At 34.2% G+C, this 17,773-nt stretch overlaps 4 protein-coding genes across 5 annotated transcripts; 2 read left to right on the plus strand and 2 right to left on the minus strand.

Moving 5' to 3' along the window:
* The first annotated feature begins 333 nt into the window (after positions 1-333).
* Positions 334-4,644, plus strand: LOC112775841 (casein kinase 1-like protein 2). Of its 2 annotated transcripts, none has more exons than XM_025819738.3 (14): positions 334-851; positions 967-1,007; positions 1,343-1,412; positions 1,518-1,666; positions 1,753-1,848; positions 1,940-2,010; positions 2,303-2,364; positions 2,459-2,522; positions 2,604-2,688; positions 2,785-2,911; positions 3,008-3,090; positions 3,172-3,235; positions 3,417-3,556; positions 4,075-4,644. In XM_025819738.3, the coding sequence occupies exons 1-14, from the start codon at positions 776-778 to the stop codon at positions 4,363-4,365; spliced, it is 1,419 nt and encodes a 472-aa protein (XP_025675523.1). In that variant the 5' UTR covers positions 334-775; the 3' UTR covers positions 4,366-4,644. The 2 variants fall into 2 exon arrangements, with proteins under 2 accessions (XP_025675523.1, XP_072084879.1); XM_072228778.1 differs by having other exon boundaries at positions 433-851; positions 4,116-4,644.
* Positions 4,645-7,217: 2,573 nt separating this feature from the next.
* Positions 7,218-7,529, minus strand: LOC112776414 (uncharacterized). The gene has a single exon (XM_025820576.3). It carries the CDS (start codon positions 7,527-7,529, stop codon positions 7,218-7,220), a length of 312 nt encoding a protein of 103 aa, XP_025676361.1.
* A 3,408-nt stretch (positions 7,530-10,937) lies between these two features.
* Positions 10,938-14,673, minus strand: LOC112775198 (eukaryotic initiation factor 4A-10). Its single transcript, XM_025818687.3, has 5 exons — positions 14,444-14,673; positions 13,344-13,413; positions 13,126-13,232; positions 12,169-12,599; positions 10,938-11,755 (listed from the first exon to the last, which is right to left on the minus strand). Exons 2-5 carry the CDS (start codon positions 13,409-13,411, stop codon positions 11,120-11,122), a joined length of 1,242 nt encoding a protein of 413 aa, XP_025674472.1. The 5' UTR covers positions 13,412-13,413; positions 14,444-14,673; the 3' UTR covers positions 10,938-11,119.
* A 785-nt stretch (positions 14,674-15,458) lies between these two features.
* LOC140182122 (serine/threonine-protein phosphatase 7 long form homolog) lies at positions 15,459-17,232 on the plus strand. The gene is made up of 5 exons (XM_072228240.1): positions 15,459-15,527; positions 15,808-16,550; positions 16,635-16,722; positions 16,819-16,848; positions 16,951-17,232. Exons 1-5 carry the CDS (start codon positions 15,459-15,461, stop codon positions 17,230-17,232), a joined length of 1,212 nt encoding a protein of 403 aa, XP_072084341.1.
* The last annotated feature ends 541 nt before the right edge of the window (positions 17,233-17,773 follow it).

Consider the following 17,773-nt stretch of genomic DNA (forward strand, 5'->3'; position numbering starts at 1 on the left):
ATTGCGGAACTGCTCCTTCGACTTCTCCACCGCAGTGCCTGCATCAACAGTTTTTCCATGTCGCCCATTGCCTTCCGTCTGGTGTACCGTTTAACCTAGGCTTCGCCCTCACTCCAACCCAATTTAACCCTACATTTAAATTTGTCCTATATGTTAAATGGAAGTTTATTTATAAACTTTTTATTATTGTGAACCAACCCCTATATTTTTTATTAATTTTATTTATTACTTGGTCCATAAAGGACCGAAAAATACTTCTCCCACCGAAAAAAGTTCCATCTTTTTGTCAATTCTCAATATCTTTAAGGAGATTCTTTGTTGTTTTAATTTTTAGAATACTTTCTTTTTGTCAGGCTAAAATGCTTTTTTCGCATTCATTTGGGTTGTGTACTGCCCCAGAAAATAAAAAATAAAACAAGATAAAATTAAAAAAAAAAAGAAATGAATCAAATGATTGGCTGTATTGATAAATGAAATGAAAACGGGAGATTGCGTCTGCAACAGGAAGGTGAGCGCGTGACGGCGAACCTTCTCACATCTTTCACTCTTTTCTCCCTCTTTCGTCGCACACTCTTTTTTAGCTGTCCTCTTGTTTTTCCAATTTTGCCCTCAGCTCTTTTGGCATTTCTCAATTCTGTCCTCTCCCTTCTTCCACAACGACTCCATGACCTACTTCTTCAAGTCATAGAGCTCAAACTCTGTTGCTTGTGTTTCGTTTTTCTTCTCAAATTTCCCAAACCTTTTTAGGGTTTTGGTCAAAAGAGGTTGACCTTTAATGGAGCCTCGAGTTGGGAACAAGTTCCGTATCGGTCGGAAAATTGGTAGCGGATCCTTTGGAGAGATCTATCTCGGTGAGCTTTCTCTCCTCTCTTTTTTTTTTTTTTTTGTGTACATAATTGAACTTCTAATTTCCAAATTTTCCGATTAAGTTTTTCAGATTAATTTATTTTAAAATTTTTTGTGTAGGTACTAATATTCAAACAAATGAAGAGGTTGCGATTAAGCTTGTGAGTACTCTGATCTACCTATTTTAATTTTGAAGAATAAATAGTAATAATGAAATTGGTGTTTGTAAAGTTGTAATAATTTTGTTGATGCTGAGAAAATTCCAAGAGCTGCTGAAATTAGGAGAATTGTAATGTTTTAGTGACTTTCGAAGGAATGAATATGCAGAACTAGTTTTTTTTTTTTTCTTAAGAGTGATATATTAGAGCTATGGGGTGCTGTAGTGCATGGCAATTTAAGGTTTCTGCATATTTCTGTTGCAAAATTAAATTATTAAAGGACAAGTCATGCGTGTATGATCGAGCATGCTATTGTCTTGGTTTTCTTTCTTTTGCAGGAAAATGTCAAAACCAAGCACCCCCAGTTGCTGTATGAATCAAAGCTGTATAAAATACTGCAAGGAGGAAGTAATCTTCTATCATACTGAAATTTTGTTTTTACTTTGGAGATCTTTGCTTTTCATTGACTTCATGTTAATCACTCGGCTTAAACTATTTTTGGTTTGTTGGCAGCTGGGATCCCAAATGTGAAATGGTATGGCGTAGAAGGAGAGTACAATGTGCTTGTGATGGATTTACTGGGCCCTAGTCTTGAGGATTTATTCAATTTCTGTAGTCGGAAATTGTCTCTCAAAACTGTTCTCATGCTTGCTGATCAGATGGTAGGTTTTACCTTATTAAGTCGACATCCTTCTAATTTACTTTCACTTATTTTATTAAAAATGGCATAATCTTGAATTATTTGCAGATAAATCGAGTTGAATTTGTTCATTCAAAATCATTTTTGCATCGGGATATCAAGCCAGACAATTTCCTCATGGGTTTAGGGAGGCGTGCGAATCAAGTATTAGTTTAATTCTTCATGTTTTAGAAAAAAGGGAAATTCTTCCATATAGTATATTGATGTATCCTCTTCATATTTTCCTTTTCTGTAGGTGTATATCATTGACTTTGGTCTTGCTAAGAAATACAGGGACACTTCTACACATCAGCATATTCCTTACAGGTCTCCTTTTCTACAATCATTCTTACTTATTATTTATTTTATTTGATTTTATGTACCATGGTTAGAAGGTTCAACATGAAATTATTTTGGATTTTTGGAATTCTAGAATGATCTTTTATTATGGGAAAACCGATATCTGAAATGTTAAGATATTGCTGCTCGTGACGGACTGACTATTTAATTGTTGAGATTTATGGTGACAGAGTAGCACATAAATCTATAAATAATGGCTGTTTGCTGTCAACATTCTTGTGTGGTTTCTATGAATTTGACTTGCTTGTTTGCTCTGCAGAGAGAATAAGAATTTGACAGGAACGGCTAGGTATGCTAGCATGAATACTCATCTTGGAATTGGTATGCCCTTAAATGTCTCTCTTGTTCAAAACCCTTTGATTATTTTTTATTGAGCCATGGATCTGACCTGAAATATTATTTTATGCTTGAATAGAGCAAAGCCGCAGGGATGATTTAGAGTCACTTGGATATGTACTTATGTATTTTTTAAGAGGAAGGTAATTTGTTTCCCACCATTCTTATTTTGTATTTCTCATATTTCGTTATCACCTATAATCTTTTATTTGGTATTTCTGCAGTCTGCCTTGGCAGGGACTAAAAGCAGGAAATAAGAAACAGAAATATGAAAAAATCAGTGAGAAGAAAGTTTCTACTTCAATTGAGGTATTACTATGTGACTAAAAAAATTGTTTTCTTTCATAGTATCTATATTCTTTCTATTTTAAAATTGTAACTGATTATGCTTTGCTTGCTGGTCAGTCTCTCTGTCGTGGCTATCCCTCAGAATTTGCGTCATACTTCCATTACTGCCGGTCACTTAGGTTTGATGATAAACCAGATTACGCTTATTTGAAGAGACTTTTTCGTGACCTTTTCATTCGTGAAGGTTTGAACCTTGTTTTCCTTTTTATATTTCAATCTTTGGTGTACTACTAGAATACTAAGTGTCTATCTTAATATGCAATTTCTCCTCTTGCTCCAGGATTCCAGTTTGATTATGTGTTCGATTGGACCATATTGAAATATCAACAATCTCAAGTTGCCACTCCTCCTGCCCGTGCTGTGGTAAGTGACATTGTGCTATCAGGTGGTGTTAACTTTCTGATTGTTGAGATTGGATTATTTCATTGGAAGTGACTCTTGCAGGTTCCTGCTGCTGGACCAAGTTCTGGCATGCCATCAGCTGTTTTGAATGCTGATGGCCAGTCAGGTATACTTTTCTTTTCGCTTTACATCTCTCATCCATCATTTTCTCTACCTTGATTGAGGCATTTATAGTCAGTCATATTGAAGAGTGCTTTCATAGGATTCAGTGATCCCCTGGTTGTTCTGTTATATATTATTTTCCTGTTAATTTTGATGTTCAACTCACCTTCTGTCATTTTGTGTAGGTGAAGATGGTAGGCGAATTGGTTGGTCTTCATCAGATCCTACCCGTAGAAGACACTCTGGACCTGTTGCTAATGATGGAATCTTATCTAGACAAAAAGCCCAACTTATAAATGACTCGACTGGATCTAAAGATGCTATGGTGCGACTATATATTTTGGGTCAATTTATGTTTGTTATATTTTGCATGTTTCACTTGGAAAGTTCCAAGATGATGGTCTGTTTACGCATAAGTTTCATATTTTTCTCTTCCCCATTATTATGCATCCCTAAATATTTAGTCCATGCTAAATAAATAGATAATATTCTAAAATTGATAGAGATACTCACTATTGAAGTAACATTAAATCTAAATATGAGGAAATATAGTAAAAATCATTGGCAGAAAGTAACAAAATCGGTTCCTTGACTCACGTATTCAAACCAGCATGAAGAGTTTGTAGTTTTGAATATTCATGTGATGTATGATCTCTTCGCAAATAGAATGAAAGTGGTCTATGTGCAGTAGCTGTTCCTGATTTACTTTGTGATTGCCTTATTTGGTATATCTTTTCTTATTATTACAAAATGAAAGTTCCTACTGATTAAGGTCAACAGGGTATGTCTATATTGTGGCTAGTTTCCATGTTGTTTATGAAATTTTATTCATGTTTTTTGCAGTTGCCAAGTTCTAATTTCTTCCTCTCAAGTGGATCTAACAGGCGAGGTGCTGTATCCAGCAGCCGTGATGCGCTCGTTGGCGGTGAGACAGAGCCCTCTCGTCCCCTCACCATGGAATCTACTCAAGGTGCAATTCGAAAAATGTCCGGCCCTCAAAGAAGTTCACCCATCACATCATCTGAGCTCAACCGACCAGCCTCTGGCAGAAATCCAGCAAACGGAAAGAATTTGGAGTCCACTGTTAAAGGCATAGAAAGCCTGCATTTCAATGATGAGAGGGCACAGTATTAGGAGTTGCCACTCTTCGATTACCCTTTGTAAATTCTGAAAAACTTCTATACTCTTTCGCACAAACTACGGAAGTGAGTGTTATCTTTGCATTGTGTTGAAGAAAAGCAGCAAACAAATTGGAAATAATCCGGTAAGTATAAAATAAATATATCTTTAGGTAGTTTCCTTGACAAAAACTAGCCTCGTAAAAGGGCTTCTGTTCATACAATTTGTGATGTACCAAAAAATGTCTACTTTTTACTCTTAATATCGATATCTCTATCTAAATCTTTCATAATATTTTGTGATTTTGTCATGTTTCATGTGACATTGATTATTACTCTTGCTTTCTTTTCTTTTTTGTTTTCATCTCTTTTTCCCGGTAATAAGTTGTGTTTTTTTTTTTCTTTCATTATTTGTGGATAAAAATTTTAGGTGTAGATTATGTAGTAGTAACGACTCTTGTTTTCTGCCCTCTTTTGATACATTGATACCTTTTACCCTGGCTGGTAAAGCCTGTAATTTCATAGCTACTCTCCATGCACCCTAAATTTTAACTAAAGAAAGCACAAACAAATACTTTGTATAGTTATTATGTCTTGAATGCGGAATTGATATATATTTCTCCATCATTAAATAGGACGTAAGGGTAAGACTTTGACTCATCTTATCTGAACTCATCTCTCCATTCATGTTATGGTCTCTTATATTTCCTAAAAGGAATCACTTCTAAGATTTGAATCCATCCAAGACTATTGATGATGAGATTATATATTTTCTATCTTAACGAATTTTACATTAATTTTTTTTTTTTATGTATTAACAATAACATTCAAATTTATCGACTAGTAAGAAATACATTGAATATGAGTATCACAACTAAGATGATAAAGGATGGATGCCTGATGAAACATTTAGAGTAGTCTATTAAATAATAGCTGCTGCTGGCACAGTGGGAAACGGCCGTGCATTTTACTATTTTAGGGAGAATCATGTTCAAATAATGATTCCAATACTTCAAAAAAAAAAAAATTGAGTAAAGTGAGAATTAGGTTTCTAAATATTTTGACTTTAAACTAATTAGTTCTTAAAGAGAAAAGTTACCAATTTGATTATCTAGGATAGCAAACGGTCGACACAAGATGTTCTTCTATCAATTTATCAACTAAAACTTAACGGTGATAATTATATGTACTGTTAATTATTCTGACGTGTATATCTATGAAAGATAGTCCTGTAGATAACAATTTTTGAAGTGAAATTTTATTTGTTTTGATAGGATTTGTGATAAATAGAGAGAAAATGATAAATGGTATATGAAAACTCAAAAGATAATAAAGGCTTCACTGTCCAAAACTACATCGACATTCGACAGTAACAAGACATGTAATACTATAAATAACGAAATACATAAAAAATTCTGTTTTGTTTCACATTATTCATTAACAGGAAGACATACATGTCTACCGTTTGTTATCTTAGAGGACTTAATTGGTATTTTTTTTTTCTTCAAGGACTAATAAGTCTAAAGTCAACATTTTCAAAAATCTAATAGTCACTTTACTCAAAAAATAAAAATAAAATATAAAAGCTAATTCCATCTTACTATATTGAGCATTGACAGCCTAGTTTGTTATACATGATGTGCGAATTCAGCATATAAGATAGAAACATATTCGATTTATTTACTTATTTAGTAAGTTGATACTTACTGAATGCATTTTAAAACACTTTTGCCACTTTACTTAACATTCAATAATAATGTCTAGTAATTCAGCAGGAACCATTCAGAGTGGAGGATAAAACTTCATTTCACATTTATTCTCTTTCTCTCCTTGCTTTCTTACGATGATAAAAGTAGTCAGAATTTGTTAACTTCTTTCAAATTCAAATAGATTATAGTATATTACATCTAAATTCGCACTGAAGATTAGGAAATTCAACTTGCATTCATTTTTATAATATGTGACACCTTAAATTGTAACCTTTCCTAAGGATGAGAAAATTTAATTTAAGTAGATTTAGAATCCAAAATAAAACTACAGTATAGTATCACCGTCAATAGCTTCTTATTTTCAGTCACTTTTTAATATATCTTTTTGAATATGTATTTACATTTTAGACAGATAGTAACAACTGACAAGTAGTATGTTAAATTCAGTTAAAAATGAATAAGTATAATATTATGGATCAATTTTTTTAGCGAGCAAGTTGATAAAAATTTAAAAATAATTAAAATATTATTTTACTATTTTATCAATCTTTTTTCTAATATTATATGTGCTTGGGCGTCATTAAATCCATAAAAGAAATTTTTTTCAATAAATTTTTATTTTTTTATTTTTTAGTGTATTTAGCAAATTTCTAATAGTAAAAGTAAAAATATTAGAAAAATAAAAAAATAAATTTTTTTTTACCAAAGATAGGAGACTCGAACCCACAACTTCTTAATTGAGTATAGAGAAATTATGTCATTTGAGCTATAACTCATTGGCTAAAATATATTTTTTCTTTAAAAAAAAGATATTTTTCATATAATAAATGAACAAAAAAAACTTTTATCTTATTTTACCCAAACATAATTGATAAATAAAAAAAAAATTTTAACATGAGATATCCAAATATAAAATTACTTTTATTTTTATAAAAGATCTTTTAAAAAAATATTATTTAAAAAAAATATTTTCTAAGAATAGCGCCCAAACAAATTCTAGAAATGTCTAAATTACTTACCTTTGAATCTGTGATATACTGTGGACAAAACAACAAAAATTAAAATTTTTTAAGAAAAATATTACCTATGAAATAAACGTTTGTTCTTCATGAGTCCTATTAATTAAGGTACTTAACTCGTGAAACCAAGTATTAATTAATCACCACCATCCATGGACAGCTTGGGAGCATGTGTTCTTGATCCACCTGAAGCTCTTCCTAAGAGATCCTTTCATTTTGCCTTCAACAGAATAAATCTTGTAGCAAGCTACTCTCTTCTTCCTCTGCAACTCTGGATCATTCAAATTCCAATTAGGTTTTGATTCTTTATTCTTACTATTACCAGTCTTCACCGCATGATTTGCACTGTAACACCTCAGATCTTGCACCGCTCTTCTTCCTGATCGTCCTCCATTGTTGTAGCTTCCAATCTGAAGGCTCTCATCTCTGCATGATTTGGATCTGAATTCCATGTTGGAAATCAACAGTGGAATGAGAGAATGAATTGTTAAGAGAAAAAAATGGTGGTGGTGGCTTTGAGTTTTCTCTTAGTTGTATTTTGTTGGCATTTTGTGTTGCTTCAAATCTTTTTAAAACAAACAACTGTTTGAAAGTCTTTTATGTCAATGTTTTCGTTTATTATTTATTTAAAAAGGTTATTCAAATATGATTAGGTTCGATGTATATTAAATTACTCTTCTATCTTAACCTATGACAACAATAAAGAAGTCTTGTGACCCACAAATTCAGCCCAACAGAATACATAAATTCAGTTACAATTTTAGTCTATTATCTTATCTTATCTTTATCTTATATTTATCTTATCTTTCTTTGTTTTTATCTTTCATAGGCTAATGTTCTATATATATTTAGTTTTACCTTCATAATTTACAATTCAATTCAATTAATAAAATTTCTTCATCATTTCTTTTCTTTTCCTATTCTTTCACAATTTTATCATAGTATCAAAGCTACTGTCCACAAACAATTCAATTCCACATTCGAAGATGAAGAAGTTCTTCACCAAATTAAAATCGTGCTACTGTCTACGTCCAACTACTAATAAGAAGAAGCTATCAAAGTCTCCGCCGTCTAGCGGCCGCATCACGAAATGTCGTCGTGATAGCAGCGTCGACCACAACGAGGTTGTTGTTATCAAATCACAAAAAAAACCCAATGTGGTCTTACCCTCGGACGATTACAAGAACAACAGGGAGTGGTGGAAGTCAATGCCGATCGTGGCTTTAGGGTTCGCTTTTTCCATGTCTTGAGCTCCATATTAGTATAATGTTTAAGTGTTATGATGTTTTTGGATTTGTATTGATAATTGATAGTTAAATTTTTATTCTACTGAAATTGCAATTGTACATAATAGAACAATTAGTTCGACTTCTATGTTTATACCATTTTATTTTAGGTGGATTTTTTTTTAAAAAGAAGTACAATATTTTCCATCTTTTTTTATCTCATTCTTTCATAGTTTTATCAATATTTATAAATTAAACTATACTGAAATTTTGTATTTATAATTTTTTTTATACTTAATATGCTATTGTTTTTTGTTTTATTTCTCATTATTTTTATGTATTTAATATATTGAAAATATAATTATTTTTTATTTTCAATTTTTTTATATTACATTTAAAATATGGTACTCTTAAAACACGTTAACAAAAAATCTAATAAAACCTTCATACTTTGTTTCAGTGATAAATAAGCTAAGTAATAAACTAGTACCAGTTTAAACTTTAAGGTATGGTAAGTGTCATGTTAAAAAAGTATTTATTTATTCTCTTTAAATTTAGTTAATACGTGTTCTTAAGATATATGGATACATAATAAATTTTTGTTTTCAAAGATAAGACTTGAACCTAAAATCTTTAAGTAAAGAGGAAAAATTGAATGGTTTAATTTAACTTTGACTAGCATTCACACGTGGCAGCGATAAATTTAGTTATGGAATGTTGCTACTTGATAGCTGGATAGGACCTAGGGTACTCTTTTCCAACTGATACAAACTTAATGCACCATTACCTTCTTCCCTATACTTGCAAAAACATATGAATTGAACATATAAATCTCCTTTAAATCTTGCAGCTAAAATTTTAACCTTATTTTGTGTAATTTAAGATGAAATCTCACATTTATCGTTAAAAAAAAAAAGCATTTTCTAAATAGGCGCATATTAATTTATATATTGTTATAAGAATGGTCTATTAAAAAAGTTAGAAAATTACGCTGGTATATATGGGAGTTACTACAATACCCAAAAAGCAAAATGTCAAAAAACGCCTTCCACAGTTTGCTGGGAATATTTTGTGCAAGTTTTCAACACATGTTCAACACGTGGTATTAGACTTACACTCACGTATAAATTCAAAAAGTACACAACATATAGAGTAAGTATAAAAAAATAAAATAAAAAAAGAACTCAGCATGATATTTACTCTCTTTGTGTATATCTATACTTATTAAGCATAAGCTAAATGTACACTGAAATTCTTACATCTTATCCCTCATCGATTTTATTGTATTTCTATATATGAGAAGAAGAAAAAGAAGTCGGAAATAGTCAAATAGCCAAATAAAAGGCCAAAACTTGGAATTTAATTTCAGTGTAAGAAATCAGTTACATAAAATTATATAAGGAAAAAGAAAAAAAAGAGGTTAACTATGGAATATTAAGCCGAGGATTTGATCATTGATACATAGCACAAAGTAGATAGACAGAGTGATTTGGATGCTTCAAGTTATAAACTATTTTCTTGGTAAGTGCATGTGGCAACTGGCAACATAAGTTGAAGCTACTTTTTCGGTGTCAATGTCATCGAACCAATAATCATCATGTACAAACTAAATGTCACTATAGTACTATTGCTTTCAGATTTTTTAGTTTCATATCATTGAACCAATCATTATCTACAAACTAAAAGCCTTAGCCCAACTTGAAGACCTAACCGATAAGGAATTCGGCATGGGTCTCTCTCAGCCACACTGCAATGATTTGGCACCAAAAACAAATGTTGTAATATAAAGTATTACAATTTATAAATCTCACTTGTATTTTTTTGTCAAAATAAATTCCTTTTCAGGGTGGCAGAATCATGGGGGGGACATAAGGTGGCAATGGTCTCTCCAAACATGTTTTTTTTTTTTTTTTTTTAGTAGTAAGTATGTAATATTATGTATATATACATGTGTGTGTGTGTAGTGTGTATTTTTATCTTTTTGGTAAAAAGTGTGAGCTGTGTATGTGCTTTTTGATTAAAAAAAGTAGCCCATTTAAAAAGTCAAATGTACAATTATAAATAAAAATAAAAACTTTAGAATGTAAGCAAATCCAAATAAACACAAGTTCTAACTTATTAAGGTAAAACAATAACTTATTTTCTTTTTATTTTTTAATTATTTTTTCTTATTATGTGTTATTATAATTATTTTTTACCCATTAAGGTTAATTAGCTTAATTTATATAAAAAAAGAACATGTATATAAATAACTTTTTATTAGGTTGATACTAAGAAATGCCAAAAAAGAAAAAAAAAAAACAATTCATTCAGGAGATTATTCCAAAATTTACTCAAAATATGATAATTGATGCTTTTAACTCTATAAAATATTATCAAACAAATTTAAAAATACCAAATCTTAAAGTATGTTCTTGAGTCTTGAACTTTATATATGATAATGTTATTATTCACTTAAAAAATATTTTGATGCAATGATATTATAAAGCTTATTGAACAGACTGCCCTTCTGTCATCAAAATTTATCCTAAGTGAGTAAGTGGTTCAATCAATTTAAATTAGTTCCATATTAGAACTTGGGCAAATATCGCATGGTTGAAAATTAAGGTGAATACACCTGGAGAGACAAAAAGATTAAAAAGGAATGGCAGGCTACAACAGCACTGCTAATAAATTAAACATGTTTTGTAGAATCCATCCAATTCCATCATGAATAGCATCAGATAACAATTTTTTTTTAACCACAAAAGACGGATATAATGGTAATTGTCAAAAAAGTAGGCCCTGATGACTTAACAGAAACAAAAATTAACTCATCAGAGCAAATCAGCAACATTGGATGGCAGCTCCTCCACATTCACATTGTAGAACTTCTGAATATCAGACAGCATTCTGGCATCATCCTGTGTCACAAAGTTTATAGCAACACCTTTTCTTCCAAAACGCCCGCTACGGCCAATACGGTGGAGGTAGTTTTCTGGTTGAGTAGGCAGATCATAGTTTATGACCAGTGAAACTTGCTGCACATCGATACCACGAGCCAGGAGGTCGGTGGTGATGAGAACTCGAGAAGAACCGGACCGGAATTCCCTCATGATAATATCCCTAGTGTTTTGGTCCATGTCACCATGGGTGGCTGAGACAGTGTGGTCATTGGCTCGCATCTTGTCAGTCAACCAATCCACCTTGCGTCTGGTATTCACGAAAATGACACTCTGAGTAATAGCCAGAGTCTCGTAAAGGTCGCACAATGTCTCCAGCTTCCACTCTTCCTTCTGAACATCGACATAGAACTGCTTGATACCCTCGAGGGTCAGCTCATCACGCTTAACCAGGATCCTCACTGGCTTATTCATGAACTTTCTTGTAATCTCAAGAGCTTCTGGTGGCATTGTAGCAGAAAACACTCCAACCTGAATTTTACCTGGCAGTAGCTGGAAGATGTCATAGATCTGCAAACACCAGTGAAATTGTTATAATGCTATGCATGAAAGAACACAAACTACTAAATATGTAACAGAAAACGACTTTATTCTGCATATTTGCCCGTGTTAAGCAAGAGAGACCATAAAAACACTGTATATATCCTAAAACTCCCCTCTTCTATCAATGCCATACAAGAAAGCACACTATTTGCTTTAAGCAATGCATGACACCATTGTCGCAAAGAAGTTCGGTTCATAAAAACACTAAAAGTAGGCATCAATTTATATTGCATAAAGATTTTTGGCAGAGAAAATTTGCTTCATAAACAAAACAAGACCCGAGCTTAAAACTGTCAGGAGGTGAACAGAATTAGTATTGCCAACAATTATAGGACGGAGAAGAATAGAATAGTCAACTAACTAGATAGCAACCAACAAACCTGATCCTTGAAACCACGTGAGAGCATTTCATCAGCCTCATCCAAAACAAACATCTTTATGTGATCTGGGCGAAGAGATTGCCTCCGCAGCATGTCAAAAACACGTCCAGGAGTACCAACAACAGTATGTACTCCAGCTTGGAGGATGCGCTGATCCTCACGAACACTTGTCCCTCCAACACAAGCATGAACCTTAACACCAAGGTAATCGCCAAGTGCTCGCATAACCTTCTCAATCTGCTGTGCTAGCTCCCTTGTCGGTGCCAACACCAGAGCCTGACACTGAACCAATCCGTAATCAAGCTGCTGCAAAATTCCAGAACAAAATGTAGCGGTCTTCCCAGTTCCAGACTGAGCCTGTTGAATCACATCCAGACCTTTGCAAAAAGGAACAATTCCTCTTTGCTGGATTGCAGAAGGCCTCTCGAAACCTGCAGAACAAGAATAAAAAATAATACAATTATCTTATGAAAATATTAAGCTAGAGAAACATTTGGTTGTGTAAAAGCATATTACTAACATTTTATCCTACTGATTCACTTTGTTTAATTGTTGCAGACTCTCATTTAATGAAGAAAACTTTTACTTCATAGTTACATTATCAATCCCATTTTAAACCATACCCAGTGGCTAAATAATTGACAACAAATCAAAATTGATAATATTATTTTTAAATGAAAGTTTCACATGAAACTGATGCGGCATATCAATTTATTTATAAGTTTTACTGGAACTAATATTAAACTTAGTGGGATTGCTGCACTACTAAATGGGTTGGGTTTATAAAATTTCAACAACGTAAATGCATCAAACACAAAAATGCTAAAAGTCAGAATGTATTAGATCAAATCATGACTCCAGAGTGTTTAATGATTCTTGAACCAATCCATACTTTTGACAACTGACAAATAAGCACACAAGATAAGAGAGAAAGAGAGAGGGGCAGCCAATACATACCATAAGCATATATGCCTCTCAAAAGATTTTCTTGCAATCCCATAGCATCAAAGCTGTCATAGACTTCATCATAAGAGGTGAAGAATTCTTGTCCATCAGTGGAAAGCCTGTCAATTGAATTTTCATTTTTCAAGACAATGAACCAAATAACAGACAAGGTACACAAATAAAGAATTAAAGAATTAAATGCAGTGAAGAATAGTAAGAACAAAACCTACAATTCACTCATCTTGGCGTCATACTGACGTGCATCAAATTGTGTTCCTTCTGGGGCCAAACCTGCCATCACTGGAGAAAGCAGCAGAACTTCTGTTAACAAAATAGCAAACAAATCCGAACATGCAAAGTACCCTAAAAAAAACTGAAACAGATAATAAAGAAGGGACATAAAGATCCCAGGTCTCCAGGGAAATCAGTAGCTTGGGAGCAATAAATCAATTTATAAGAAAAGAAATTTCAAATGGAAACATTCGTGATGTAACAGAAGAGCCAAACCTGCAATCCAAACAAGATGAAGTGCAAGCATTAAACTTCTGTTTTCCTTCATTATCTGGAGAAGACATTCTAAAGGGCAATGGATATATGCAATAACAGTTCATATACCCCTTTGCCCACTTCTCCACAACTTGGTGGAGCATGCCAATATCTTAAGGGTTCTAAAAGTTGATGATTCAAAATTGAAGGTCACATTGATTATACATTCATGAACACTAACAAAAGCATCCAAAAACAAATCAATCTAGCAATTCCCACAACATCTATCAAGCAATGCATTACATGTTCATCATGTTTACGTATCGAATACGTTTGGTACATATTGATCACACCTGATGAAACAGTTAGTCCTTATCAGAATATCAATCCTTACAAAATCTCAATTTTACAAGCAAAGCTGAAGTATTGGAATTAAATGAAGCATATTAGTATTTCAGTGCTTTGACAGAAATAAATTAGAGTTAAAACATTATTAAAAAAATATTTTTTCCCAAAAAGATTTAACGATCTTATTGTTTATGACTTATTTAATATTTATACATGTTGGTTCGTAGCTTTGTACTCGTAACAGTTACTCACAACAACAGATACAGTGCACCACACCAAGCTAACAAATCTAAAAATTGGATCTTTTAGCATAAAACCTAACACGGGCGCCGAAAATCAAATAAAAAAGTTTCTAGGTTTCAAAAAAGGTATTGAAGAAAAACATAAGCCCCAGATTCATACCCAGGTAGTGACTAATTTCGAAACAGAAAATTTGATTAACGAAGGAGATTATTAATGGATAAATAAAGAGAGATGACGAAAATGGAAGAAGTACCTGAAACGTTGAATCTGTAGAAGCGAAAGGGAATAGAGAGTTATAGTGAAACTCCTCGGATCTGCGCCGTGGAGTTGAAAGGAGGCTGCAAAAAGCTGAGAGGGAATGTTATATTCGAAAGGGTAAATGAAAAGGACAAAATATTATTTTTCCATTTTTGCCCTTCTGATGTGATCTACGACAAATAATAAAAAAATATACAAAATAAATAATAAAAAACATCCTCGAATTGTTAAATCACTAATCAAAATATATTATATATCCTTATAAAATCTTTTTAAAATATTATAAAATTAGATAAAAAAAATTTTAAATTTTGGATTTAATTTTAATATACTAATAGTGTACTATCATTTAATTACATTCATTTTTTTAAATAACTATTTACGTATTCAAAATAAAAAATAGTTATTTTTATAAGTAATAAATATTTTTATATATATATTTGATCCAGATATTAATAAAAATATTTGAATAACTATTTAAAAAATATATATAAAAAATTAAATTAAAATTCGATTTCTATATTTTTATTTTTTTTAAATAATTTTTTACTATTAACAAAAATAGTTACAAAAAATTATTCGTTTATTGTAAAAATTATCAAATTTTAAACATAAAAATATTTGGGTAATTTACACAAATAAAATGATTGAGAAAAATCTTTACGCAAATACAACATTGGCAATTTTTAGACGCAAATGCAACAAACGCAGCTGTATATAATCCGCTACACCCTGTAGCGGAACTCAATTGCACGTAATCCGCTACAAGCTATTGCGGATTACGTTGAGGGCTGCATTACTCATAAACCGTTACATCCTGCAGCGACTTATGACCAAATGGCGTTTGTGCATAATCCGCTACACCCTGTAGCAGATTATGAGTATAGTGGTGATTATATATACCGCGTGAGGCTGTAGCAGAAATCATTTGAAGTATTTTGGAAAGAAAGTTAGAGAGAGAAAGTAGAGAGAAGGGAGAGAAAATTCAAATTCTTGAGTAGTTTGGAAGAATGGAGGATGAACGGCGGTTATACCGGCTCGACGGCGTTGCTCACGTAGCCGGAACCATCGATGAAGAGGTAAGTGTCTCTATTTCCCTTCAATATTTTAATAAATGTATATTTTATTCAATATTAAGGAAGTAATTCATTAATTAGATAGATAGAGACTTAGTTTAGCTTTTGGTTTGAAAATGAAAATTTGAAATTTAAACTTTGACATTTAACATTTAATAGTCAAGGTAGAGAGGTAAATTAGTAATTTCAAAACCCAAATAGCTTAAGAATATAAACATAAGCTATAGTTTGGTGATGTCGTTGTTAGAAATTAAGCTGGTATTCTTTATTTCTGAAAATGCAGCCAACCCGATGTGTGTATAGCGTCCGTAGGCAACAAAATATGCCGTTACATGATAGGATCATACCTTACTTGGAGAGGGCTGGGTTGTACCACCTGGCTAGGCTGAATGCGCATTGGTTCTGGTTGGATGAGCCTCTGGTCAGCGCATTTATCGAGAGGTGGCAGCTTGAGACCCACACTTTTCATATGCCATTCGGAGAGTGTACTATCACGCTCCAAGACGTGGCATACTTGCTGGGGCTGCTCGTGAATGGCCAGGCTGTTTCCGGGTGCATGACAGACTTCCACCTGCACATCGAGGGAGCCAGACCGGCATGGGAGTGGTTCGAGGACTTATTTAGTGAGCTTCCGCCACTGGATAAAAGAAAGTTATACACAGTCCACTTCACATGGTTTCATGAGCGGTTCAGGGTGTTACCAGCGGATGCTTCGAAGGAGACCGTGCGCATATATGCACGTGCGTATATTATGATGCTTCTATCGACACAACTGTTTATGGACAAGAGTGCTAATCGGGTCCACCTTCACTGGTTGTCTTTTGTGGCGAGACTGGATGACATGGGCAGCTATAGCTGGGGCGCCGCTGCATTGGCGTGGCTGTACCGATGCATGTGCAGGGTGACGAACAGAAACGTCACCAACTTGGCTGAACCCCTACAGTTGCTACAGTCATGGATCTTTTGGCGGTTCCCCACGCTGAGGCCGCAGGGTTTTGATGCTTTCTCTTTTCCATTGGCATCCAGGTATAATTTAATTCACGTATTCTTTGAAGTTCATTATGTTCTATATATGAAATTACATACTTACGTGCTATTTCTGCAACTCAGATGGGCCAGATATTTGCCCACTTCTGATGGGAAGGAACAATGGATTATTCAGTATCGTCTGGCATTGGATCGACTGACTCATCAAGATGTAAGTATTTTGTTTTTGTTCGTCATTGTTTTAATTGTTTCTTTCACACTTATATGTATACATTGGTACAATGCTAACTTGCCTCCTGTCTATCAGATTGTGTGGGAGCCTTATGGTTCTCTAGACGTACTGACAGTCATCCATCCGGAGATACTGACTGAGGAGCACAGCCGGTTATGACGGGCTGTCACCAGCCTGATATACTTTGCAGTGATTGAGTGGTATCAGGTAGACAGGGTCTTCCCACAGCTAGGGGGCGTACAGCATCTGCCTGAGCCAGCGCTCAACATAGAGTATCTTCATAGTAAAGACGGCAGGGGTGGAGATAGATGGTTCCCCACTTACTATAGGACATGGCATCATCATTGGGATGAGCGAGTTCGCTCTATGTTGAGTGTCCAGAGAGTTCCTGATCCTGGTCCATCCGCTGAGTACCTGGACTGGTGGCACCGTGTTGCACATAGGATTCTGTCACCAGGGATTGCTTTCGCCAACCCCAGGCCGACCTAGGTTCCAGATGATGCTATACTCAGAGGGTCGTCGCAGGCGCCGACTAGAGTTCTAGCGTCCGATATGCCGGATAACAGACGTGTGGAGCGGAGATGACGCATCGGTACACGTGCCACTGATCGCGAGTGGTGCTGGCTCGACGACATGATGCAGGAGGAGCAAGTTGGTGGTGATGACGGAGGCCAGGCAGATCATCGCCTTCGTCGATCTGCTGCTAGACGACGGGCTACTCGTGGTGGACGAGCACCTCCCATCCACCATGATGACGAGGCTGGATCGTCCCGTCGGCACCCTACAGACACTCATGTTGGTGACACCGCGGAGGCTAGTATGGGTGGTACACCTTTTACTCACGTATCTAGCTCTCAGGTACTACATGAGTGTAGCACACAGCTGTTAGCCGATCTTGCTACCACTTCTTTCACCATGGATTTGGACGATCAGTTGGGTTGACCCCAGTTCTATGCGGATATTGCTGAGATCATACGGGGTGACGACGTTCATCAGTACCAGAGCCCGATTCTAGGCGGGCCTTCCGACC

Source organism: Arachis hypogaea, chromosome 19, assembly GCF_003086295.3.
Source record: "Arachis hypogaea cultivar Tifrunner chromosome 19, arahy.Tifrunner.gnm2.J5K5, whole genome shotgun sequence".
NCBI lineage: Eukaryota > Viridiplantae > Streptophyta > Magnoliopsida > Fabales > Fabaceae > Arachis > Arachis hypogaea.